The 27,751-nt window shown below is 35.1% G+C and overlaps 1 protein-coding gene across 1 annotated transcript; it reads right to left on the reverse strand.

Annotated features, from left to right (window-relative positions):
• Positions 1–6,509: 6,509 nt before the first annotated feature.
• Crisp3 (cysteine-rich secretory protein 3) lies at positions 6,510–27,021 on the reverse strand. Its single transcript, NM_009639.3, has 8 exons — positions 26,969–27,021; positions 23,914–23,987; positions 20,570–20,686; positions 19,438–19,525; positions 17,272–17,417; positions 13,520–13,614; positions 10,537–10,637; positions 6,510–7,252 (listed from the first exon to the last, which is right to left on the reverse strand). The coding sequence occupies exons 2-8, from the start codon at positions 23,983–23,985 to the stop codon at positions 7,146–7,148; spliced, it is 726 nt and encodes a 241-aa protein (NP_033769.1). The 5' UTR covers positions 23,986–23,987; positions 26,969–27,021; the 3' UTR covers positions 6,510–7,145.
• Positions 27,022–27,751: the final 730 nt, after the last annotated feature.

Below are 27,751 nucleotides of genomic sequence, written 5' to 3' on the forward strand. Positions count from 1 at the left end.
TCCACTTGGTTGATTTCACCCCTGAGTTTGATTATTTCCTGCCGTCTACTCCTCTTGGGTGAATTTGCTTCCTTTTTTTCTATGGCTTTTAGATGTGTTGTCAAGCTGCTAGTATGTGCTGTCTCCCGTTTCTTCTTGGAGGCACTCAGCGCTATGAGTTTCCCTCTTAGAAATGCTTTCATTGTGTCCCATAGGTTTGGGTACGTTGTGGCTTCATTTTCATTAAACTCTAAAAAGTCTTTAATTTCTTTCTTTATTCCTTCCTTGACCAAGGTATCATTGAGAAGAGTGTTATTCAGTTTCCACGTGAATGTTGGCTTTCCATTATTTATGTTGTTATTGAAGATCAGTCTTAGGCCATGGTGGTCTGATAGGATACATGGGACAATTTCAATATTTTTGTATCTATTGAGGCCTGTTTTGTGACCAATTATATGGTCAATTTTGGAGAAGGTCCCGTGAGGTGCTGAGAAGAAGGTATATCCTTTTGTTTTAGGATAAAATGTTCTGTAGATATCTGTCAGGTCCATTTGTTTCATAACTTCTGTTAGTTTCACTGTGTCCCTGTTTAGTTTCTGTTTCCACGATCTGTCCTTTGAAGAAAGTGGTGTGTTGAAGTCTCCCACTATTATTGTGTGAGGTGCAATATATGCTTTGAGCTTTACTAAAGTGTCTCTAATGAATGTGGCTGCCCTTGCATTTGGTGCGTAGATATTCAGAATTGAGAGTTCCTCTTGGAGGATTTTACCTTTGATGAGTATGAAGTGTCCCTCCTTGTCTTTTTTGATAACTTTGGGTTGGAAGTCGATTTTATCCGATATTAAAATGGCTACTCCAGCTTGTTTCTTCAGTCCATTTGCTTGGAAAATTGTTTTCCAGCCTTTTACTCTGAGGTAGTGTCTGTCTTTTTCCCTGAGATGGGTTTCCTGTAAGCAGCAGAATGTTGGGTCCTGTTTGTGTAGCCAGTCTGTTAGTCTATGTCTTTTTATTGGGGAATTGAGTCCATTGATATTAAGAGATATTAAGGAAAAGTAATTGTTGCTCCCTTTTATTTTTGTTAGAGTTGGCATTCTGTTCTTGTGGCTGTCTTCTTTTTGGTTTGTTGAATGATTACTTTCTTGGTTGTTCTAGGGCGTGATTTCCGTCCTTGTATTGCTTCTTTTCTGTTATTATCCTTTGAAGGGCTGGATTCGTGGAAAGATATTGTGTGAACTTGGTTTTGTCGTGGAATTCTTTGGTTTCTCCATCTATGGTAATTGAGAGTTTGGCCGGGTATAGTAGCCTGGGCTGGCATTTGTGTTCTCTTAGTGTCTGTATAACATCTGTCCAGGCTCTTCTGGCTTTCATAGTCTCTGGTGAAAAGTCTGGTGTAATTCTGATAGGCCTTCCTTTATATGTTACTTGACCTTTCTCCCTTACTGCTTTTAATATTCTATCTTTATTTAGTGCATTTGTTGTTCTGATTATTATGTGTCGGGAGGAATTTCTTTTCTGGTCCAGTCTATTTGGAGTTCTGTATGCTTCTTGTATGATCATGGGCATCTCTTTTTTTATGTTTGGGAAGTTTTCTTCTATTATTTTGTTGAAGATATTAGCTGGCCCTTTAAGTTGAAAATCTTCATTCTCATCAATTCCTATTATCCGTAGGTTTGGTCTTCTCATTGTGTCCTGGATTACCTGGATGTTTTGAGTTAGGATCCTTTTGCATTTTGTATTTTCTTTGACTGTTGTGTCGATGTTCTCTATGGAATCTTCTGCACCTGAGATTCTCTCTTCCATTTCTTGTATTCTGTTGCTGATGCTCGCATCTATGGTTCCAGATCTCTTTCCTAGGGTTTCTATCTCCAGCGTTGCCTCGCTTTGGGTTTTCTTTATTGTGTCTACTTCCCCTTTTAGTTCTAGTATGGTTTTGTTCATTTCCATCACCTGTTTGGCTGTGTTTTCCTGCTTTTCTTTAAGAGCCTGTAACTCTTTAGCAGTGCTCTCCTGTAAATCTTTAAGTGACTTATGAAAGTCCTTCTTGATGTCCTCTATCATCATCATGAGAAATGTTTTTAAATCTGGGTCTAGATTTTCGGTTGTGTTGGGGTGCCCAGGACTAGGTGGGGTGGGAGTGCTGCGTTCTGATGATGGTGAGTGGTCTTGATTTCTGTTAGTAGGATTCTTACGTTTGCCTTTCGCCATCTGGTAATCTCTGAAGCTAGCTGTTTTAGTTGTCACTGTTAAGAGCTTGTTCTTCAGGTGACTCTGTTAGCCTCTATGAGCAGACCTGGAGGGTAGCACTCTCCTTAGTTTCAGTGGGCAGAGTATTCTCTGCAGGCAAGCTCTCTTCTTGCAAGGCAGGTACCCAGATATCTGGTGTTCGAACCAGACTCCTGGCAGAAGTTGTGTTCCACTCACTAGAGGTCTTAGGATCACGTGTGGAATCCTGTGTGGGCCCTTGCGGGTGTCAGGCGACTCAGCTGGCAAGGTAGCCGGGGCTCGAGTGGAGTGGAAGGGGTTTGTGCCCCAGATCAAGCCCGGGTAGCCTGCTTCCCTATGTACCGCAGTCTCAAGTTCCGCGCGATTGGATTGGGGCAGGCACTGTGGTCCACTCACCAGAGGTCTTAGGGTCCCGTGGGGAGTCCCGTGTGGACCCTTGCGGGTGTTGGGCAAGACTCTGCTGGCAAGGTAGCCCGGGGCTCGAGTCTTGAGTCGAGAGGAAGGGACTTGTGCCCCAGATCAGGCCCGGGTAGCCTGCTTCCCTATGTACCGCAGTCTCAAGTTCCGCGCGATTGGATTGGGGCAGGCACTGTGGTCCACTCACCAGAGGTCTTAGGGTCCCGTGGGGAGTCCCGTGTGGACCCTTGCGGGTGTTGGGCAAGACTCTGCTGGCAAGGTAGCCCGGGGCTCGAGTCTCGAGTCGAGCGGAAGGGACTTGTCGTGTTTTGCTTTTATTTTCATTTTGAACTAGAGAAAAGTTTTAGTATTTTGTGACTTCTTTTTTAAAAATTTATTCATCATTCAGTAACGTGTCACTTAATATTCATGAATTTATATAATTACTAGAGCTTTGTTTGCAGCTAATTTTAAATTTTTGATGCGTATATTTATATAGAATGCACAAAGTTATGCCAGTTTATCTGAATGTGTTAAAATTTGCTTCATGTTCTAAGATATGGCCCATTATAAATAGACTAAGTAAATGTATATGTTTTTGTGTATCAAAAAATATTCTATAGAAATTTGTTAGGTCCACTGTCATATATGATGCTATTTAGTTCTGATGTTACTGTCTATTATTTTTCTACATGACTTTTCTTATAGGAGAAAATGGAGTAATTATATCACCTATTATTTTGTTGGTGTTAATTTGTGTACTTTATTTCCACTAGGACACTTTTTAAAGTCTGTATATAACTTTTTATTAATGTTATGCTTAACCATTGGGTATTGTTGATGCTTTAATAAAAGTCTTATTTTCAAAATATAGATAAAATAGGGGGCTTGATATTTTTCTAGTAGACAATGTTTTTAAGACACTGGCTCAAGTGACAGAAAAACAGGAGTTTTAGATCTTCACCAGAATGCTATAAACATGCATTGGGTATACACATTCCTAGGGATCAAATATATGATAATCTATATCTCAAAGAGCCTGTTCTGAAGGCATTTGATTGGTTGATTGATTGATAGATTGCAAGTGAACAAGTGGAGATCACATGGGAGGGACTGGAGAATAGAAGGAAGAAAGAAAATAATTTAAAATATAGTAATACCCTTTTGATGAAGCTTGATGCCTGAGCATTTGGTTCATATATGTTTAGGAGTTCAATCTCTTTTGCTTAATTGTTCCCTTGTTTAGGATGAAGTGTCCTTCTTCAGTATGATTTGTTTTATTTTAATGTTTGCTTTGTCTAGTACAAGGACAGAGGCACCTGATTGCTTCCTGGTCCTTGGAATACTTTTTTTTCCTTCATATTTTCTCCTTAAAGTAGTTCTGTTCTTTAAAGGAAAGATAAGGCTTTGTAGGAACAAAAGGATGCATTTTGTTTCTTAATTCATTCAACTAACCTGTCCTTTAGATTGTAGGATAGAGGCCATAACTATTCAGTTTGTTTTTGTTTTTTTGTTTTTTTCCCCAAATACCTGTGTTGATAGTTGTCCCTTTGATTTTTCTTTCTTTTTTCCTTTCCTTTTCTTTTCCTTTCCTTTCTTTTCTTTTCTTTTCTTTTCTTTTTTATTCTCTCCTTTTTCTTTTCTTTTTTTTTTCTTTTATTTTCTTTGATAGTCTTTCTGTGTTACAGTCCTGGTTGTCCTGGACTGGCTTTGTAGACCTGGAATTGAATACACAGAAACTTCCTGTCTCTACCTCCCCAGTGCTGGGAATAAAGGCATATATCACTTCTTTCTTTCTTCTTTCTTTTTCTCTTTCTTTCTTTCTTTCTTTCTTTCTTTCTTTCTTTCTCTCTCTCTCTCCTTCTTTTTCTCTCTCTCATATTTATTTATTTGTTTATTTATTTATATAATGTACATTAGTGTTTTGCCTGTACGTTTGTTTGTGTAAGGGTATCAGATCCCATGGAACTGATGTTACAAACACTTGTGAGGGCTATTTGGTTGCTGTGAATTCAACACAGGAACTCTGGAAGGAAACTAGTGCTCCTAACCACTGAGAAATCTCTCTGGCCCCTTCTTTAAAATTTTATTTTAAGTATATTCTGTTTTGATTTTATTATCGTTCTCCTCCCTAAGATTCTTCCAATTCTCTCTGATTCTCTATCCACTCAAACCTCATATTGTTTCTTTCCCTGTCCCCCCAAAAAGACAAAGATCATAGAGAAAACCAATTTTCTCCAGTGGAATGTTACTGGATGTATCAACTGCAGTCTGGCACAGGACACATATTCAGAAAGTACTTGGGAAACACAAAATAGACACAATGTTCTTGGGAGGAGGGTAACCATTTTGTTTTGTTTTGCCTTGGTGTTTTTGATTGTTTGTCTTTTTCCTTTGGTTTTGTTGTTGGTATTCTTCTTGCTGTTGTTTGTTGTTGCTATTGTTTGTGTTCTTAGTTGTAATTTGTTTTTCAGTAGTTATAATTTCATCTATTCTCTTTTTATTACCACTAATCTTTTCTTATTCTTCTCAGTCTGAAGTATTATTTCAAGCACTCTCTCTAGGTCTAATTTGGTGGGCATGAATTCTTTTGCTTTATCATGAATTTTTATTTCTTTTTTAACTATTGAGATATGTTTACTGAGGACAGGAATCTAGGATGACACTCATAGTGTTTTAGAATATGAAATAAATTGTTCCAGGCTCCTCTCAATTTTGTGGTTTCTATTGAGGAATAACCCAATCATTTGATGAGTTGTCTTTTATATTTGATCTAGGTTCTTTATTTTTCAGCTTTCAGGATTCTCTCTATGTTCTAAATATTGAGTGCTTTAAATATACTATTTAGTGAGTATCTCACTTCTGCTTTTATCTACTTGGAGTCATGTGTGCTTCCTGTGTCTGTATAAATATGCCTGTCCTTAATTTAGAGTCTTTAATCTTGTTGAAATTATAGTCTATGCAATGGATTTGTGATTTTTCTCTGTCTTCAATGCCTATGATTCCAAGATTTGTTGTTTACATAGTACACAAGTTTCTTGCATGTTTCTTTCATCTATGTGTGTGTGTGTGTGTGTGTGTATTTAATTTCCTATATTCTTTGCTTGAAGGACCTAATTCTTCAGTGTTTTTTTCTCTAAGTCCTGACATTCTGTCATCTATCTAATCCATTCTACTTTCCTTCTCCTGAGCTTTTGTTAGTTTCTTAATCCCATTATAAATTCAGGTGGAGTTTCTTTCTCTTACTGAATATAGTTTTAAAATCCTGAATTATCTTCATTTCATTTGTCAGAATATTCGTTGGTTTGCTTGCTTGTTTGTTGGGTTAGTTGGTTTTGACATGTTTGTTCATGTCTTCTCTAAAATTCTCAAGGTTTTTTTTTTCTTTTTGATTTTGTACCCTTAAGAAATTCTTTTTGGGAAATATTTCTATAAGACTAGTGGCTCTGGGGGGATAGGGTGTTGGTACTTAGGCTGCACATATTTTGCTTTTGCATTGAGACCAGGGAATGTAGATTACTTTCATTGGTTTTATGTCTGATGTTATATTCTATGGTACTTCAGAATTAGCCCAGGCCACAGGATGTCCAACTAGGATAACTGAATATGAATGTTGAGAATTTATGAATGAGCTAAGCTCCACAGTGCTCACCAGATTGTATAGAGCACATGTGACCTGGCATAGGTCTATACATTGTATATAGCATAGTAGAGTAATGTGAGAAGTATTTGCCAAACTGGATTCACTATTGATTATTAAATGAGGTATACATTGATTAGAATAAACACTTCTGAAGGCTGACAACTTTAATGTAAATAAATAATTAAGTAAAGGATATCATAAATATTAAAATGTCATATTGGAGTAAACAAACCACAAATAACCAGTCTAAATAAATACAAAGAGAAGATTAATAAGCCAAGATTAAGATTTATTTTTTTTCTAAAGCAACAAAGGTCATTGTCCCCTGAACAAGCAAATTCTTCTCATTAAGGTACATTTTATATCATTCTTAGAAAAAAAAACAACTAAAATGTAAATGGTATTTTAGAATTTAAACCACTGATTATGTTGAATGTGAAGAATAATGAATAGTGAGAAAAAAAAAAAGACAATGTGAATTTTCTTCAGAGAGACTTAACTAGGTAGAGCTACAAAAGATGACTGACCATTACACAGGAACTATATGTTTTCTATTCCCTTACTTCATTGTGCTCTTGGAACATTAGTCATATGAGTTTTAGTGACTTTAGTCATACAGACAATGTATAGTCATTGGCTAGATTTGACTTCATGAATGTGTCACAGATTTCAAATGTCAAGGTCCAAAGGTTATTATCAATTTTGTTACTTTAAAATATTTGGGGTAAATGATATCTGCAAAATAGAAAGAAATAGAAGAAGAAACAGAATCTTTACCATCTGGAATTGTTCCAATGTATTAAATCTATATATTCTTGGTGGGATGTGATAAGCCTGACTAGAGAGTATGACCTTTCTCTACTTGGTCCTGGCAGCCTGGACAGGAAATTTAGTGAATTTTGCCTTAACATTGGCATGTAGCTAGGCAACGTTTTTTAAGACCTGGATGTTTACAGACGTATTCCAGACGTTTACACCAAAAAGACATATCCTTATATTGACAACTCTTGGCTGAAATAAAGAAAAAAAATATTCATTACTTTATTTTTATTTTCCTCTGTTAATGTCAACAAAATAATACTTATATGAATTGGAACAGGTGATTAAGCAAATGAGTGGATATCTTTTAAAGTGCAGCTTTGTGTAATTGATTTCTTCACTCACAAAAGCTCAAGAAAATTAAATTGAGTGGTTTTTTGTAGAACTGGGCTATCTAGATGTTGTAAAGATGGATTATTGATTAGGAGTCTTTGATATTCTTATGGAAAAACTGGTTTTGGTATTCACCATCCACGTGGGAGCTTATGACCACCTGTACTTTCAGTTCCAATGCCTGTTTTTGGTCTCCAGGGTCAACAAGAATGAATGTGGTACACATAAACACATGAACATAAATGCAACCAAATATTCATAATATGACATTAAAAATAAGCATTAAAAAGAACATCACAAAAATGTGATTATTATACAAGTACTTTTAAAAATTAATATTGTTAATATTTATACTATTTAAATATTTAAATATTCTCAGCAAAAGAAGTTTCATTAAAATGTTCTTTATTAACTGTGCCTAGTGGCCTCTTTCTATGAATATACTAGACATATTTTATGGGCTGCTTTTTGTATTATCTTCTCCCTCAAGATGAGTGCCTAGAGGTGGAGTATATCCCATACTCAAATGATGTAAGATATAATCTTAAAGACTAAAGCCTGTGATTGGGCAGTGGAAGGAAAGGCAGAGCTGAAAGTTTTAGAGAGGGGAGAGAAGGAGGAAGAAGAGAAGAGCAGTGTGTGGACAGAGAGAGAAGATGATGGAGGAAGAGGTATAAGTTGGAGCAGATTCACGTGGCCTGGAGGAAGTGCAAGTAGATAAGGACTTCATAGCTGAATAAGTGTGTAGGGCATATTTGCCCAATATAGGCATGCTGCTTGGATTTATATTAACTGAGTTGTGTGCTCTTTACATGGGTGTTTTTTGGGTTGGAGATTTACTGTTATAAATCTTCCTAATATAATATCAGTCTTTAGTGTTTTTATTTCATGGGGCTAAGGAGATCTGAGTGAGTAGAAGCTGGTTTTCTGCAGGCCAGCCATAGGGGGTGGATGTTCTGAAAAATGTGAACAGTAGCTTCAAGCATTTTGGGTTAAACTGGTTTGGTTAGTTTAGGAAGCTAGCCTAGGGATCCAGGAGACAGTACATAGGACTAGCCATAGGGGGAGTGGGGAGGGCTAGGCAAAACTGCTGAGGCTGGCCCCTAAATCAACATGCTACAGACATTAACTACAATCTAGGATGTTCTCTTTTTCATGTCAGAGGAGGTAATATGAATACAGATTTGGAAAGGTATGTAGTGGAGAAGGTTGATCTGATTATTAGACACTTATATGCAGATATTCACCAATGGCTACAAACTCAAAAAAAAAAAAACTTATTCTAAATTATTTAACCTATAATCTTTGTCATGTCTTTGATATGTATCCAAAGCTCACAAATTTAAATTCAGCTCATACACTATCAGAAAATTGGAAACTCCCAATTACCAAAGAATTCAAAATAAGATCTTGTTTATCTTCTGGACCATTGTATTTATGGAAACAAACTCCTACAATCAGGTTACTGCTAATGTCATACCACAAGAAGTATTACTACAGGCACATGCACAATCCTCTTTCCAGTCCCACATATATGATATATTCATCAGCATTAAATAAGTACAATTAACAAAATATATTATCATTCTATGTCATTTCTCTCTGCAATCAATTTTCATAACTTTTGAAATAATAGTGTAAAGATGACTGTATGATTCTGAATCTACACCTCATAGTTGGCTCTTTCATTATGCTCTTTCTAAGAGCTTTTAATAAAACACAATTTCCATAACACTTGGGAGATAGGTATAGGAAGACTAGGAGCACTGACTTCTAGGTGAGCTTTGGTTATATAGTGAGAACCTATTTCAAAACTAATAACAGCATAAATCACAAATAAGTAAATTTATAAATAGCTAAAATAAAAAATAAGAATTTTTAACTTTTCTATTCTTGTTTAAAGTCCTTCAATTGGCTGTTACTAATAGGATGGGGTGTTTTATAAGCACAAAGCAAAGTTGTGAATGTATGAATCTCTCTTCTTTAGTTTACATTATTGATATCATTAGTACATAGAAAATATTATCTATACAAATCAATCATGAAGGATTCCCAAATTCATTCAGAAATGCACAAAAATTCTAGCAAGTTTCCACCAGAATGTAATATATTAATTTTGGTACCATATTCCATTTTTATAAACACTTTGTTGCTGGGCCAGGGAAATGGCTCAGGTTAAAGCTCTTGACACTAAGCCTGGTGATTTGCTGTCAGTCTCCCATATTCATACCATGGAAGGAGAGAACAATTCCATATAAAATGTCCTCTAACTTCAACACATAATCACACATATGTGCCATGACACACATGTGTATGCCTGGACTTTTTAGAAAGACACAAATACATTCACAAGTAAATAAAATTAAATTTAATAAATAAAAAATCCATTGATGCTCTGGAGTAGCCTAAAAATTTTTTGGGCTAAGCTCCTTGCTGTGCAAAAAATTTTAGTATCTGTTTTCTTTCTCTGTGCTGACTCTGGTTTTATTATTTCAACTCCGTAAATTTGTACTGCAACCTCTTTTTAAAATGCCAAGTTTGAGAATAAGAAACTTCACTTTAAATTTTATTAAATTAAATCCTCAGAAATACTTTTGTAGACTTCAGTAGCAAAAATTCCAATATAGTTACAAGTGTTCACTGATTTTAAATGTTACTTTACACTAACTTAAATATTACTATTTTGTATGTCAAAAGTACACACATCTTAAACAAAAGAAAATCTGTCATTCAAAAAAAATGATGTTAACATATGTAGGAGATGTACAACTTAACTTTTGTAGGTATCCAAAACCACTGGAGGGGGTCTTATGCTTAAACTGTATCTCCTTGCTGATCTTGTTCCCTTTGCCTGGCCTCAGTAGGAGAAATTGTGCCTAGTCCTGCTGTGATTTAGTGACTTAAGCTGCCACAGTGGGCTGGTACCCAGGGGGTTACCTCCTACTTCTCAGAGGTGAAGGGGAGGGGTGGAGGAGGGACTGTGTGAGGGAGGAGGAGGAAGCTGTGATTGAGATAAAAAGGTAGTAAATAAATTAATTGAAAAAATTTAAATGATGTTAAGTACATTTTTGTCTCTTGTAAGTATTAAATCTTAAAGCAGATTGTCATTCTATGTTGTTATATTGGTATGTTAATAAACTTACTGCACAGTCCATCTTCACAGCGATCAGGACAACTGGCACATGGTGCTCTTGCTGTGTAAGCTAGGTATGGCCTGCTTGGATAATGGCCACTGTAATTCAATCTGCAAAATCATCAGATGATTTTAATTTTTCTCTTTACACACTGTTTGCATATATCATCAAATTATAGATAGATAGATATATAGATAGATGATAGATAGATAGATAGATAGATAGATAGATAGATAGATAGATAGATAGATTCATAGATTTAGACATATAATCATATATATACTTGGATTACTGTTACAAACCTTCAATTGAATACCATAACAAAAACCTAAGATTTCCTAAGAGAATTCTGACATAGATGTATAGTAAGGAAGTAATTAATCCATGCACATTTTTTTCATCAACCATTATCTTAGAAATTGAGAAACTGAAATAAAGTCTAAAAGTTAAGAGAGATTTTAATGTTAAAATACCCTCTTCAATACTTGATAAGCCTGGAAAATTCCTAAGGCAGTGCAATATAGGTTATGTGGAAAAGCTACTTTTATAAATTAGGTAGGTATAGAAAAAAGCTGTAAATCCTGTAATATAGAACAGATTACCAAGTGACAGGTTGAGTTTCAAGAACTTCAATGATTGTGAAAGGCCCCATGCATATGAAGGTTTGATAGTGTCTAAATGTAGCAGGAAGGTATGAGACTTTATGCTTATCAAAAATGAGGATATTAAAACAAGAGATTTTATAAAAATCTTCTAAACATAGCAGTACTCTCTGATTGTGGCTACACTGCCTAATTAGGACTATCACTTTACTGATTGTCATAGGAACATTCAGATTCTTCATTGAATCAAGTTGTGTATGTGTGTGTGTGTGTGTGTGTGTGTGTGTGTGTGTGTGTGCAGTCCAAGGGCTTTTAGCATAACCACTACTCTATATGCAGAACACAGCATATAGAGTCTATGAGCAATCTCAGAGAAAAGACAAAGTATTGCACAACCTGTGTCACTTGCTTCTCTTTATTCATATCTGACTCTCCTAGGTTCAAGATGCTTCTTATTTGACCTGACAGCTGGATGGATTCCAGTAGCTTCTTTCCTTGTATTATACTTAATAACAGAAACATGCTTGAAAATTCTTTGATAATCTTTCTCTTGAACTGACATGCTTCACCATCTGTATTACCTACAGTATACAATTGAATCATTTTAAAAATTGATATAGAAAGACCTTCACCCTCCTCTTGTATAGGTTCCCTATACGAAAAGATACAAATAAAGCTGGGGAGATGTCTCAGCACTTAAGAGTGCCTATTTCTTTGGGCAATACATGGAGTTTGATTCCCAGTACCCATTTCAGGTGGATTACAAAGGTCTGTGATGCCAGTTCCAGGCAATCTGATGCCTCTGGCCCCCAAGGGCATCTGCACCAATGTGCACAAACCACACATGGACAGAGAGACATGCCAATGTCATTACAATCTTTTAAAATGAAAAACGTTGGCATGTTATGAATATACATTCGTCCTATTCACTGGAATTTTTGGAAGAGTTCAAATGGTTTATTTCTGTTTCATTAGTAAGTTTTTAATTTTAAAATCAAGATCTGTATGAATGCATTTTTTTAGTATTTTTAGGAAATTCTGAGAAAGAAAGAGTTAAGATTTTTATCTTTATTAACTATTTAAAATATTTTAAAGACTTCTTAAAACGACTTTGAAGTCTGATTTAATAAATTCTTATAGGTATAAGGTAGCAACAAGAGGTTGGAAAGATGGTCCAGTGGTTAAGAAAATTTGCTCTTCTCACAGAGGATTCGAATTTGATTCCCAAGACCCATGGAAAATAAGTCATAACCACTTTGAACTCCATGTCCAGGGGATTTAATGCTCTTTTCTGGTCTTTATGGATATGTGCACATGCATAAATATATCCATAAACATAAGGCCTTGAAAAAATAGCAACTGGACTGGTCATTGTTATGGCTTTACAGGAAAATAAATTTGTTGATTATTTTCTCCCTTGGCAGTTTTCATAGCATATTCTAATACTACAAGGGATGGTCTACAGAAAGTAGCTTTCCAAGTCAGTTGAGTTCACTTCCTCTACCTCCTGTTTCTGAAATGTGTGATATTTTCAGTAAAAGGGTCTCAACTTCAAGTACTGAGTGGCAGTCAAAAGCTATATTGCTTTGGGTAGAGTTTTGCATAATCATGGATGTTGAGAAAGGGAATCTCCAGGGTGGAGACTCTTGATAGGTTATCCAGTACAAAGTGGTCAACCCCAAACACTTAAACATCAGAGCACTACTAAATTAACTCAATGGTACTATGTGTGTGCTATATATACATATATTTATAGATGTATGCTATAATATACGCATATATGTATAGAACATGTGGGTGTATAACAATATAATTTAAAGATGGCCTAATGAATTTGAGAGGGAATGTGGGCTTGGAAGATTGGGAGGAATAGTTGGAAGGGTGAAAATTATGCAAGTTTAGTACTCCTTTATGAAATTCTCAAAAGATAAATAACTATAAAAAACGATAACAGCCTATATAATCAGGTGTAGGACTACTTCAGTGGAAACTCTGTGATCACTATCCTGGGTTATTCACTAATGATCACACTTTTCCTAGTATTAACACATTCCTTTGTAAAGTATAAACTTAGCCATAACTGAATATTTGACAGTAACAATCTCTATATTTTGTGGTCACCATGAATCCAGAACACTCCAACTGAAGGGGAAAAAGAAAAAAAAAATTTAAGCATAGGGTGAAAGTTTCTGAGTGTGATTTATAGAACTGATGAGTTAGACATTTCATGAATTTTGTAACAGTAAGTTTCAACTAAGGGAAGTATTTAAAAGTTTGCATTTCCCTGTCATGTTTAAAGTATATCTTTAATCATTTTTTGCACCATGACAAGTAAAAATGTTAAATTGCATTTGATGTTGTTGAAAATGAGCTCTAAATTGCATACTTACACAGGACAATAGCGACAAACATAAAAGTATCTCAGTGGATTTTCAGGGCATTCAGCAACTCCACATGCAACTTGTAAATTTGATTTCCAAACAACCTGCATACCCAGGAATGAATATGGAGCATGTGTCAGAGAAAAAATAATGCAGAAAAACAAATAGACACTGCAAACTTAAAACACCTTTGGTATACTTTGTTACTATATGCTTTCTGGACTTACTTAAATGATTGAATCACAATACAAATGTTAAAAGAACCCTCAGAGCCTATTTTGATCAGCTATTCCAGTAAAGCTTACAGAAAGCATATAGGGGAGTTTAGGGAGGCTGGCAACTGTTCCAGCCTCATCTCAGAAACGCTGGTGTTCTTCTAGTGCATTTTTGATAGTTTCCAAGATGATGAGAAAGCAAAAGGCTGGGCTGAGGCCAATGATCTTCATGTCAAAATGAAAGATATCATAAAGCCATGGATACCAGAAAGACCCTGGGGAGATATAAAATTTCTCTGCTTCCTAACTTCTAGGAACATGACAATAAATTACAAGAGAGTAACCTGGATATTATGTCTACTCCTCGTCAGCCATCAAAGGGTCCATGAATTCCTCCCAGAATCACAGAAGAGGTGTTCAGTTGAATGCTAACACATGGCCAGGAGTATCTGCCTTCCCAATTGGACAGATTTCATGACTGACATGCAAACCTTTCTGGTCAAGACTGGACAAAGGCTACCACTCAGTAATCATTTATATTTCCTGATAGTTGTGTGCAGTGAGTGCTTCCGTGTAGAGATCTGATCTTGAATTTTCTGGTTCCTTCCTGAAACCAGGTTTCAGTTCCAGTATCTCTGATCAGATCAAGGAATTGGAGTTGCTTGCTGCTACATTAGTCAAGGATCTCTAGAGTCAGAGAACTTATGAAATGAATGTGTATGTTTATTGAAATGACTTACAGACTGCAATCCAACTAACCAAGCAATGACTAGCTGTGAATGGGAAGTCCAAAAATCTAGTAGTTGTTCAATACCACATTGATACATATTTCAACTGGTCTTGTGTATAACCCAGAATCCTAAAGAAGTAGACTCCAGTGAATATGCTGGACAAGAAAATATAAGCAGGTAAAGAGTGAAAGAAACTTTCCTTTTTTCATTGTCCTTATATAGGCCTCTAGCAGAAGATATGGCCCAGATTAAAGTTATGCCTCAAGATCTGGATTAAAGACATATGTTGATACAGATCAAAAAGTGTGTGTGTGTGTGTGTGTGTGTGTGTGTGTGTGTGTGTGTGTGTGTGTCTGTGTGTGTGTGTGTATGATCCCACCTCAGTATCTTCATCAAAAGCTTGTGTCTTCCAAACTCAAAATCATGAAAAAAGACATATTGTCTTTTAGCCTTCAGATCCAGAAAACAGGTATGTGTTCTTTTTTGGTTATAGTTCATTCCAGATATGATCATGTTGGCAACCAATCATAATCTATCCCTTGTCATTTTGACACAAATCATATTTCAGGTCCAAATGCAAACAATAGCTAGGTGATAATAATGCCTAAAAAGATATGACTATCCTTTGTAGAATCACAAATGTATAAACAAAAATTAGGTCACAATAATGTGTAATATGATATAGCTACCCCTAATACATCCCTAAATGCATTATAAATTTAAAATAGGTAGCAGTATCCCTTGAGGTACATCCTTTTAGGATCTCAAATATAAATGTGAAAGAGACAGAGAGAGAGAGAGAGAGAGAGAGAGAGAGAGAGAGAGAGAGAGAGATTGATTCTATCCATAAGTTATGTGACTCTAGAGAACCCTGAATATATTGCAGATTTTGGTAAAAACCATAGTGCAGTATTGCTGTGACATCCCTGACCATATTTTAGGGAGGATTTTGAAAGGACTTTGGAACTTTGAGCTAGAAAAGCCATTGTATATTAAAAGATCTGAGGGAAGATTTAGGAGCTTGGAAGATAAGAATGTTGAACAGTACCCAAGAGGGAGGCCTGGCATGTGAAATTTCAAAGGGAAGATTAAAGACTGTATTAGGGTCATTTTCTATTTTGCTTTAAGATTCTGCAGTTCTTCTTAGCTAGAGCAAAAAAAAAAAAAAATCAGCTGTTACTAATTAGACACCAGAACTACTGAAGTAAACCTTTACGCTTTGGGGACAGTTGATGTTGGTCAGCTGGAGATAAGATTAGTGATGATTAAGAAGTGACTATCATTACTAAGGTGAAATCTGCTGGGAAGTGTTTCCCTGAGAGCACAGAGAAGCTGCATTCCAGATTATGTGGCCAAAGTTGTACCTTTGGCTGCCTACTAGACTTGGCAATGTTACTAATTTTGAAGGTATGGAAGATTCATGGAAAATATCTAAAGTTTGGCATTCTTAGAGGCCAGGAGAGGCCATTGATGAAAGTGAAACCTCAGTGGAAGTTGAAGGCCCAGGACTGAAGGGGTCATGCAATGAATTTGAGGCTTGGTACCAGAAAGAGAGCCTATGAAAAGCTATTCCTGAAATTACAGCCCAGTTGCAGCAGCAGACCTCAGCATTTTGGAAATTAAAATACCATTCCACCACCACCAATAACAGCAACATCAGTGAAATGGAGCCAGCATTAGCATAGAAGACAAGCTGCCTGAGTCACAGTGGACAGAGATGGAGAGGTGATCCAAGCCATTTGGAAGTGCCCAGAAGGTCATGTGTGGATCCCAGACACTGGGCATTGAGTTTTAAAAACTGTTGGTGTTTAGCAGTTGCTTGTTTCAGATTGTGATCATGCTGTGCTTCTTCCCTCTTGAAAAATACATTACATTTAACTTAGTTTTTTACCAGAATGGACTACTGAAAAACTTTGAACTTTTAGAAGAGATTTTGAATTTTTAAGGAGATTGAAATTTTAATGCTTTTGAATTTGTAGATACTGTGGGACTTTTTATAGTTATTTATATTTAAATGTGAGATCTTGGGGATAAATAACAAAAAAAGTTTGAGGCTTAAAAGTAATGCATATGGTTGTGTGTCAACTTGACAAGGGGACAGTTGTACGGGTTGTTTTGTGTAGCAACTTGACAAAGTTGGAGTCATCAGAGAAGAAGAAGCCTCAGGTGAGAAAATGCCTCCCTAAGATATAGATGTAAGTCATAGTTACTGATCAATGAAGGACTTCCCAGCTCATGGTTGTTGGGCCATCCCTGGGTTGGTGGTCCTAGATTCTATAAGTAAGAGGGCTGAGCAAGGCACAGGAAGCATACAAGTAACACCCTCCATAGCATCTGTATCAGCTCCTGCTTCCAGGTTCCTGCAGTGTCTAAGTTCCTGTCCTCACTTCCTTTGGTGATGAACAGCAACCTAGAAGTATAAACCAAATTAACCCTTTCCTCCCCACTCTGCTTTTTCTCATGATGTTTTATTGGACAAACAAACAAACCAACCCTTGACTTAGACATCTGCCTATACCATATCTGGATCTTCTTTCCAATCAGCCATTCAGAATCCCCTTAGCACTTTACTTTCTCTCTTAGCTTTGGTAGGCTCTATTTGACAGTGGCCTGAATGGAGGCACAATTGTATAATACTTGCTAATGCAGTCACCTCACTTGTCTGGCAATCAGCTGTCAGGGGTTCTGGAAAGAAAACTTTGGGAAATTGTTCTCATTCTCCTTCAGGAGCCAAACAAAGCTGATGTGCAGCCCTGATCAAGTAATTCAAACAATTTTTTTGCCTCTCATTTATAGAGAAAATATCGTTTCTTACCTGAGTATGATGTCCAACCACACTAACATTTTGCTTTGGGCCCACACCAAATATAAGACCTTTGGATTCATTATACCATCCTTGGATTACAGAAGACCATGGTACAAGGTAAGATGACATGAACAAATTCTCACCACATTTTAAATCTATGGGAAAGAAATAGACCAATCATTAAGGTAGCAGGAAAGAAAAAAGAAGAGAGAGAGGGGGGAGGGGCTATACAAAGCAGAATTCCTGCTCTTCAAAGACATTGCTCACAATGACTTTTGATTATTTCATTAGAGGCATGCTTCAGACTTGATCATTCGTCTGGACAGTAGCCACAGGCATGCAATTTGTGGGCTGAACAGCATATGAACTACATAGATACAGCAGTCTTATTTCTAAATAGCTTCTCTCCTTAAGTTGATTCATTGACACATTGAACTCTCCATACCTGTGTGAAAACGTGTGAGGGAGTGTGTAATATTGTATGTTTGTCTCATATGCAAGAAATGTTGATGTGGAGTCTTCAAAAAGACAAAAAACTAACTTATTTAATTTCTCTTCTGTTCTAACTAGAGATTTTTATGTGAATTGTTACATATTTAGCACGATTGTTTTGTGTAAGCCTTCTTTATAGTCATTACTTACAAGTACAAAACAATCAAAAATAGAAGGAACAATACTTTAACATTTATAGGTCATGCCTTAAGTTATAAATTTAAAATTTCATTAGCTAAATATTCTTCCAAGAATGGAGAAAAAAACAACTTCTAACACCCAATAAATAGATTAGTATTTTCTCAATCTCTGCAAATTCTAAATTACTTTATACTTTAACTGATTGTTAAAGCACTTAAAATAAAACTTTTTAAACACTACGTGATTAAAATGATAGCTAAGAAGTACAGCCTTAATAATGGATAATTAAATGATTTTCAAATTCATCCAGAGATTACCATTCCTAATGTTTCAAGAAGTACTATATCTCAAAGTCCATTTATTTATGTTCTCATACTTTCATTACTTCCTCATGTAAAGAGTATGTCTAATAATTTATTTTTAACTTAATATACTTATCAGCTACCCAGAATGTACATAAGTAGCTGTCACCAAAAATGAAGACAAAGTTTGGAACATACACATTGCTGTCTTACACAAGATTATGTATTTGAAGACATCTTGTACTATACAGTGAGATCTGTATTCCACCAAATCAAAAACAATAAAAGAAGTAATGAAAGATAATGAAAATATTTGGTATTTTCTGAGAAAAAAATGAAAATGAGTTGCTCAGATAAAATACTTTTTGATAATTAAAAATATATCTTATAAACATGAACAAGCCACATCATCAGATAAGCTACCACATATGTACATGTCTTTAATCTCAGCACTCTAGAAGCAAAGGTAGGCAGATCTCCATGAGTTCAAGGCTAGCCTGGTCTACAGACTCTGTTCCAGAACAACCTGGAATACAGAGAGAAACCCCGACTAAAAACAAACAAACAAACAAATAAACAATATAAAAAGAAAAAGAAAACAACAAAACAAGGTAGATAAGATACTGGCTTAAATGATCAAAATTTAGAAATTCTAATTACAGAAGCCTGCAAAAGAACCTGAACAGATAAGAGCATATCCTGTTCCTTTAGCACAATTGAATTCAACTTGTAGCATCCATAAGGGATGGGTTAAAACCACTGTAACTTCAGTTCCCAAAAATACAATGCCTTTTGATCTTTAGAGACTCTTCTGATTAAGCACATACATTCACAGGTTCATTGATATACCCAAGACACACATACCCATAAATAAAAACTAATAGGATAAAATTAAAAAGAGATTCTAATTTCAAGCCCCATCATGTTATTTTAATTAGTAGTTCCATCCTTCAATCTTTAAAGGAGAGAAAGAGATGATCCCTACCTTGTTTCACTTGTGATCTACTTACAAAACACAAAGTTGGCATGGTCAGAGACATTTTTTTATAAAATATAAAACAGCCAATTAGCATAATATGGAACCTCTCTGAGACATTCTGGTCCAGAGATGTTTAACTACTTTTAAAAGACAGTATCAAAATAGGTGTTTACTTTGAAAAGTTTTGTTAATACAATACAAGAAACTGGGCCCGCCTGTGTTATTCTCCATTCATACATAAGTGATTTTGAGTTCACATACTAGTTGTCCTGAGTTCTATAGGACTGTGACTGAATGTACACTTGTCTGCCCGTTGCTGAGCATTCACTTGAGCATCATAGTTCCATTCCTAGAGAGAGAAAAAAAAGGAGATAGCTATAAATAATAATACATCTTCAAAGGCACATTATCTTTGCAGGCAGGCTGGTAGAACTATCTTATATCACTGCAAGATTTCTGTAGGTACCATATGACCTTCATCATAATGAATAAACATAATAGTATATATCTAAAATTTTATGTTAGTGTATATACTACCAACTTTCATTGTGACATTTATAATAAGTTTATTTTTAAATGCTTTTCTCTCCCTTCTTCCAGCGCCTGCTCAACCTCCCATGCCCTCTCTCACATACCTTCCACAGTACCTTTTTCCTGTGTCATTGTCTGCTTGGTAGTTTCATGACCTATATCCAAAGTTCCTCCCACTTATGTATGCCATATTCTATTTCAAAGAAATACAAGTAGTCTGTCTTACCAAGATCATCAAAAATACTAAATTATTTAATAGGCTAATGACTTACTGAGATCACACCAGGAACCATAAAGACTTTACATAGTTGCTGTACTACAAGGAGCACTAACTATGGGGGACACACTAAGATTATTTTCACACCTGTAAAAAGTTACCTCATAAATACTAGTTTCTCTTTTTACACGTTGAATGAATTTAAAAGAAATATAGGCTTTAGATCTATATCCAAGTCAGACGACTTTTTAGATGAAAGGTTATGTTCTGACCCTAGATTAAGAGAGGGAGAGGAAATAATACAGTGCCTTATCACTAAAGAGAAAAGTAAAAAGATTTATTTTTGGTTCTGTGGCTGTAATTGATATAGCTCCATAATGCCAGTGAGCCACTGTTATAAAGGGAATTTAGTAAATGCTACTCTAATCATATCATGGCTGAAGACAAAGGAAAGAAAGAGCTCTGATCTTACATGCACGTCATAATATATAAACACATACATAGATACTCATGCACATGAACAAAACAATACATATTTTTAAAAAATAGATGCTAAAATAGTGGCAGACTCTTAGATAACACAGATGCTATCAGCAGGCTCCAAACACAGCTCTCCAAATGCACTACCCTGCTGTGAGCCCTCACCATATTTAGTAAGTCACTGCCAGATGGAGAAACCTTTCGTCTCAATTGGTTGTGCTTGCTTACAATCTCTTCTTGGACTGATTTTTTACTGGTTGAAAGTTTCTCAAGACTGTTCTCCTAAAGGGAAATAAAATGAAAGTCACATTAGTGTATGATAAGGTTACATAAAATGGTGAAAATGATGGCTAAGATGAATGAAGTTCATTATTAAAGTGCTCAGACAATATTAGGTATTGACCTTGAAACTAAAACTTAAAAACATCTGTTACTTTTCATCAGAAACATTTTAAACAGAAATTTTGAGAATAAAGCATGAATTCATGGCATGTCAAAGTAAAAGTAAAAAAAAAAAAGTAAAAACCTTTTCTAAGCAACAAATATCAAATTTTATTTAAGAAAATATAACGATAGTCATGCATGGTAGAGAACCTTAAGTCATTCCCACACAATTAGGCTATAGCAAATAAGTGTTAAGGAATAAAACACATAATTTATTATACATCTTTGAAAGAGATACCCAGACTTTGATACAGAATTTGGAGGCTTGTGAGACTATGGAAGTCTAGACACACTATATGTGTGGATTCAATTATCTATTACAGTAAGAAAAATTTTATATGTAATACGATTTTGTGATCACTCCAAAGGGTATTGTCTAATATAATATCTATGTCAATTTGTAGGCAATGGGTTTTTGAAATTCTTCAGTATTACTGGCTTTACAATTTAATGAACATAAATAAACCTGTTGTTAACTCAGATGCTGATATTTAGTTACACATTTTTGTGTTCGTGTGGGACAGGTAGGTTAAGTGATATAAGAATTGGCAGAGATATTAATACCCCTTGCTGATGGAAGTATACTTCAAATCCTCTCTTCTTCTACAGTGTAGACCAGGATGTTATTGCTTAATTATGAGTGGACAAACCTGCACATACATTTTATCTTACTTCTTGGATAAGTTGGTTCTCTTTCATGTAGTCCCTAGTTCCCTCAAATTTCTGCAGACATTTGCCACATAGATCTAAACATACTGTATTGCCAGTATTTGCAAAATGCCCACATCTAACTGTTGTTTTATGTTCTGAAAGCAGCAATGAATGCCTTGAGCCAAGGACTTTCTCACTGCTAGTGAATTCTTTTTTTTTCTTAACAAGGAGTGATTTTTAAGACAGAAAGAATGTATGTTTTTAAGTCATTGTTGGAAAATCCTCATATTTTATTATAAAGTAAAGTAACAATAACATTCAATATTTATTTATTAAGGAAAAGGCATAATTTTCTAAAAGTATTTATTTTTAACTAAGTGTATATGTTTGTATAGATGAGAAAAGTGCATGTAGAGGCCAGAGGAGCACAGTAGATCCTTTGGAGTTGGAGTTACAGATGAATTTAGGCAAATTGCGATAGGTAATAGAAACCAAAATATACTTTGCAAGAATAGTAAGTGTGCTTATCCACTCAGGAATATCTCCTTAGATATTCCATTTCAACTGAAAACCCTACTTAAGGTTGTTACCTTTCTAAAGACATAATATATAGTTTATGAAACCATTATTATTTTCTGCATTTTTCTACCTTCCTTGGTTACTGAAAGCTCCAAGAGACAATAAGTCTGCTTCTCTTTCCTTGACAGACAATGGTAATATTTTTTAAAGAGATACTATTAACACAGAAATGTAAGGATAAAAACTAGTTAAAAGGTTTATATTGGGTAGGTAATATGACCTAATAATTACAACAGCACAAGTTTAAGACAGGAATGGAAATGAATGTCAGAGAAATCAGTTCTTCATGATAACTCTCAAAGAAACCTTCATTCATCAAAGGTGACTCTGAATTGCTCTGCTATTTGTATCTTGAAATTCTCTGAAGAGATATCAGTAGACTAAAGAAAAAGGTGAGGTGTTAGGAAGGAATGGAGGGAGCATAGATAGTTCAAAGGTGCAATAAAACAGAATCAGTTTAAGAAACTAGCAATACCAACAACATCAATAAACACCTAGATCAAAAATAGTCTCTAGATTTCTAATTTGGATATGGTAAGAAAAAATCTAAACCATAAAGCTTATATTCCAAAACAAGTTTGTCCAGTAATTGGCACTCCCTATTCTTGAAGAGTTTCAGTTGTCTCCAATGCCCAGACCAGAGAAGAGTACGAGGGTTACAGCAATGTGCAAGGCTTTTAGCTTTTAGTAGCTTTCTAACAAGATCGGGAATATCTTTGCTAGTCCCACATACTCCATCATTTAAAAAAATGGCTAATCCTCACTGGGAATATCTAAATGAAGGAACATATTATAAATACTTAATATTTGGCTCATGTTTTTTGTTTGCATTGTAGATGTACTTAACAGCTCTGTGTGAAAATGAGTGTGTGTGTGTGTGTGTGTGTGTGTGTGTCTGTGTTGCTGAGGATCAATCCCAGAGATTTGTGCATTTTAGGCAAGTGTTTTTAGTATCATCCCTAGCTATATTCTAGCAAACTGTTAAAATTGAAAATAGACAAATAATCTTTCACACAATATTTATGAAAATGAGATTTTATATATATATATATATATATATATATATATATATATATGTTGAAGTTGTGTTATTTGAAATGTAATAAGAAGTTTCTGTGAGGACCACACTGAAATGGATTAAATAAATCAATAACAATTCTTAAAAGAGAAACTATTAGGAAATAAATCCAGAGACATGAAAAATCCAATAACAATATAGTTCAAATATTATGTGTAAGTTTTATCTCTTGACCACATTAAAAAGGAAAGGGTATTTTAAATTAATATCAATATTTATATTAAAACTATATTGCAAAAATACAACTTAATGCTTCTTTATACAAAATTTATTATGATATATTTATCTCTAGCCATTTCTTTGATAATAACTTTGTGTAATGAATGCATGCCTGTTTCTTTAGATATTGCATAAACATAACAATTTTAATTTAATCAATTTAACTAACCATGTTTAATATTCACTTGTAATTAGGGTGACAAGTTCTTTTGCCACAACTTTAAAATAATGTCAACTGTTCTGAACTATCAATGAGTACTTTGTGATTACTACACACTCTGGTCTTGTAAAATTTTGAAGACTGAGCAGTTTTGGCACAAACCTTTAATCCCAGCACATGGGAGGCAGGGGCAGGTGGATTTCTGAGTTCAAGGCCAGCCTGGTCTACAGAGTGAGTTCTGGGTCATACAGAGAAACCCTGACTCAAAAAATCAAAAGGAAAAAAAATTGAAGAGTGATGTAGTTGACTAGTTGCTTACTTGAATAGCCTTCATACCAGCATAAATTGTTCTGAGAAAATAATAAACTTTACCCATACCTGAGAGTTATCTTGAAGAAGGGATGGGGGCAGTACAGCAGCCAGGAAGAACAGCACAAGCATTAATGCCATGGCTAGAGAACAAAGAAGAGAACAAAAACATGCATTATGATGTTTAGTACATTGTGTTCTGAGAAACACACCTACAAATTCTCTGAGACGAAATCAATGTAGGTCCTCTTTTCAGGTACTAGGAGTCTAGTAATTCTTTTTATGTCCTTCAAAGAATATCAAGGGCTTCCAGTTATTACCATGACAGGGCACTAACATGGTATGACTAAGCCCTTTCTGTATAAGTGTTTCCTACCCCATTATAAATATATTGTTAGGAATACATCTTCCAATTAGAAGTGAGAATGTGTCATATCACTCCTGTCAGAATTTTTTTTCCAAAAACCTGGGTAAGTCTATGTCTTAGTTCTGGTTATTATTGCTGTGATGAAACAGCATAACCACAAACAACTTGGAGAAGGTTTATATGCCTTATATGTCCCAAAGCACATCTCACTGAGAGAAGCCAAAGTGGGACCTCAAACACAGAAGGAAGCTGGAGGCAGGTTTGATGAAGACACCATGGACATGTCTTGTTACTCACTTGTTCCCAAATATTTGCTTAGCTTGCTTTCTTATAGAGCTTTGGGCCACCAGCCTAGAAGTGGCACTACACAAAATGGAATGAGGCCTACTTCCTCAACTAGTAATTGAGAAATTTTCCTAAAAATTTGCCTGCATACAGCCTGATCATTTAAAAGTGTTCTCTCAACTGGGGTATCCTCCACTCAAATAACACTGGCTGTATCAAGTTGACATAAAACTACCAAGAATGTTCTCTATTGAGGATATGATGTTTATTTGTTTGTTATTTATTCACTAAAAGTTTTTACTCTTCCTTTTGAAAAAAAAAAAAGAATTCTGAACACATCCTCTTAATCATGGTATAATGCAAAACACCCTGCCACACACACACACACACACACACACACACACACACACACACACAAACACACACACAAACATTTGAATGTATGCCAGTATACAAGTATATATGCATGCTTTCATATAGAGATCCGAGGCAATTGCTTTTCACTCTGTAAGTTGAGACAAGATCTAGCAGAGCTCTCAGATCTCACCATTTCAGTTGGTTTGACTCCATAACTTGTTCCAAATACATTCTGCCTCAGCCTTCTGCCAGATATGAATAGTATGTAGCCACACCCATCTGGATTTTTGATGGGCTTGGTGATTTGAACTCTGACCCCGAAGCTTGTATACCTGGTGCATTCTCTACTGAGCCATCTTGACAGCACTCACACTTTACTTTTTAATTTTTTTAGGCTAATGGTTTCCCCTAACCAGTAAGAAAAGTTTTTCTTACTCTACAATTAATAAGTAAAGATCTATGTGGAATGAATACAATGCATAAATAAGTAATTTTTATGAAATGTGTCAAGGCACTCCTTGCCATAACTTAGGCACTCACAATAACATAGATACTGTGACTATGGGCTTGGTGTCACTTGTCATGTGACTCTCTATGGGATTCATTTCAAACTCATAAAAACCTAGTTGGAAGACACTGTGACTAAATATTCCACTCTACACATGAGCCATCTCAGTATTAGAGATTTAGTAATGAGGTGTCCCATAAAATCTCAGGTAACAGAAGTGAAAGAGAAGCACCATCTTAAAGCCTTCAGTTCTGAAAGCCAGAAATTGCAATGATTTGAAGGATATGTAGACATGGAAATATGTCAATAAAACCCCTGCAGAAGTACACAGGATGAGCACATTACAGGAAAAATAACATGATTCTAATTGATCATATTCTCCCGATTATCTACTGTAATATTTTCTAAATTCCAATATAATATGGTAATTGTCACTCTTGATTGCTTTGTCATGTTTCTCTGAGGTACGAATTAGACAACAGAGAACATATGTTCTACCAAACTGCTAGAAATCACTATGGGCAGAAATGTTGCAAAAACACTCTTGTAAATTCCTACAAAATAATTTTTTTTCAAGAAGAAATGTTCTTGCTTCCTTGAATTTGCTCAGTAGTAGCACTGAAATTCTGAACTGGGCCTGATGTACAATTCTTAAAATTTCTAACACTCATTTCTGTAATCCACCCTTTGTCTCATAAATTTGCATCCCTTTATCTAATAGCTTTCAGGATTTATACTTATTGTAACTTTGACTACTTATTATCCAAATTCAGAAGTTTAGATACATTGATGGACAGGCACTGTAGGTTCAAATATAAAAAAGCAGAGCGCATGATGTAGGCACATGGAAGAAAACATCCTTAAATGTTCTTTGGAATTATTATCTTCTGCAGTAGCATAGAATTTCTTTCTGATAGACATTGAATAGTTCCATGAAATCCTAAAATTTTCCAGAAACATTTTTGTTTGCCCCAAACACAAAGTTCTTATGTGCTCTGTCATATAAGATATATACACAATTTATACATGTAATTAATCTTTAAGCTACCAGAATATGTTCACCTATGACCAGAAACAGTATATGTTTTGATTTTTGCTTGTCTTGAATGTATTTTATGGACAACTTATATTTTCAACAAATGATCATCAATAGCACATTTATTTCAAAGTCACTGCTATAATATTCTTTTGATAAATTTAAAATCAGTGGCAAGGATACCTTCATATCCATCTTCTAAAAGCATTTATATCACTGTACAGAAATAGATTTTAAATTAAATCCCTACACTCCTGAATCATTGTCTTAGTAAAGATACCACTAACAGTTCTGCTTGGAAAAAATTCTGAGACATTATTTCTGATTTTAGAGTTTAAAAGTTTCACTCCCATTATCTCTGTACAAAATTATTTTAAAGAAAACAAATAAGCTATAAAATCATGTATATCACTTTATATGAATAAATATAAACAATTGTTCTCAATAAAATTATCAGTATCATTGTGATAACAACCACACATGCAGTAATTAACTGTAAAATTTCACTGTTGTTTAGTTGTAAATGTATTCCATTAGGAACTTGATCTCATAATAAAGGAGGACTACTTACTGCTGGCTTCAGAGTAGAATGAGGTGTTGTCCTGCAGGAAGAAGAAAGGTGACATCAGACAAGAGTCTCAGCTGTCTATTTATACTCTACATAGTTCCTGTTTTGGCACAATCTGCTTATGCAAACTGGTCTTGGTTAACCAAGTATGACACAGGATTTGACATGCCAGATTTTATTGCTGGTCATCTAACTGACATTTTGACATCATGTGATGACTGTATATTAGAAACAAATTTTACTGGCTCTTTCATGCTCTTCTAGTGAATACAATGTATGTATATATTTGCCAGGAAATGCTTCAAAAACTTTTAATCAAATAATTTTTATCTTATCAGAGCTGTGAGGATTTTTTTTCTTTTAAGGGGGCTACAAAGATAACTTGGATTTAGAGTACTTCATGCTCTTACATAGAACAATGAGTTTTGTTTCTTCTAGCTATGTATGATGTGTTACTATTGCTTGTAATTGCAGGGGATTAGACAATTTCTAGTCTCCATGAACACATATTTACATGAGCATAACTTTACTCAAAGGCAAATAGATACACATACATGCACAATTTAACACTAATTGTCCCTTTAGGAATGAGTGTGAAATTATACATTTCATGATCTCTTGAGAATTTAAGATTTCCTCACATAAAGTGAAGTGTCCAAAGCTAATTGTTGAAATTAGGAAATTGTTGAATGCGTTGGAAAATAATTGTTTTCTGTACCTTTGAAAATTTAATGTGATAATGCCTTCAAGAGTATATTGATAAAGAACTCCAGTTACCTTTAAATC

The sequence above is a fragment of the Mus musculus genome, chromosome 17 (assembly GCF_000001635.26).
Source record: "Mus musculus strain C57BL/6J chromosome 17, GRCm38.p6 C57BL/6J".
Classification (NCBI taxonomy): Eukaryota; Metazoa; Chordata; class Mammalia; order Rodentia; family Muridae; genus Mus; species Mus musculus.

Bases quoted from the DNA above. Each gene is read 5' to 3' on its own strand.
- Crisp3 (NM_009639.3), bottom strand. From the start codon at position 23,985: ATGGCATTAATGCTTGTGCTGTTCTTCCTGGCTGCTGTACTGCCCCCA. The intron at 20,687-23,913 runs GTATGGGTAAAG...ATTTCCCTTTAG, and splicing joins TTCTTCAAGATAACTCTCAG to GAGAACAGTCTTGAGAAACT. The intron at 17,418-19,437 runs GTATGTGAACTC...TCTTTCCCATAG, and splicing joins TATAGAACTCAGGACAACTA to ATTTAAAATGTGGTGAGAAT.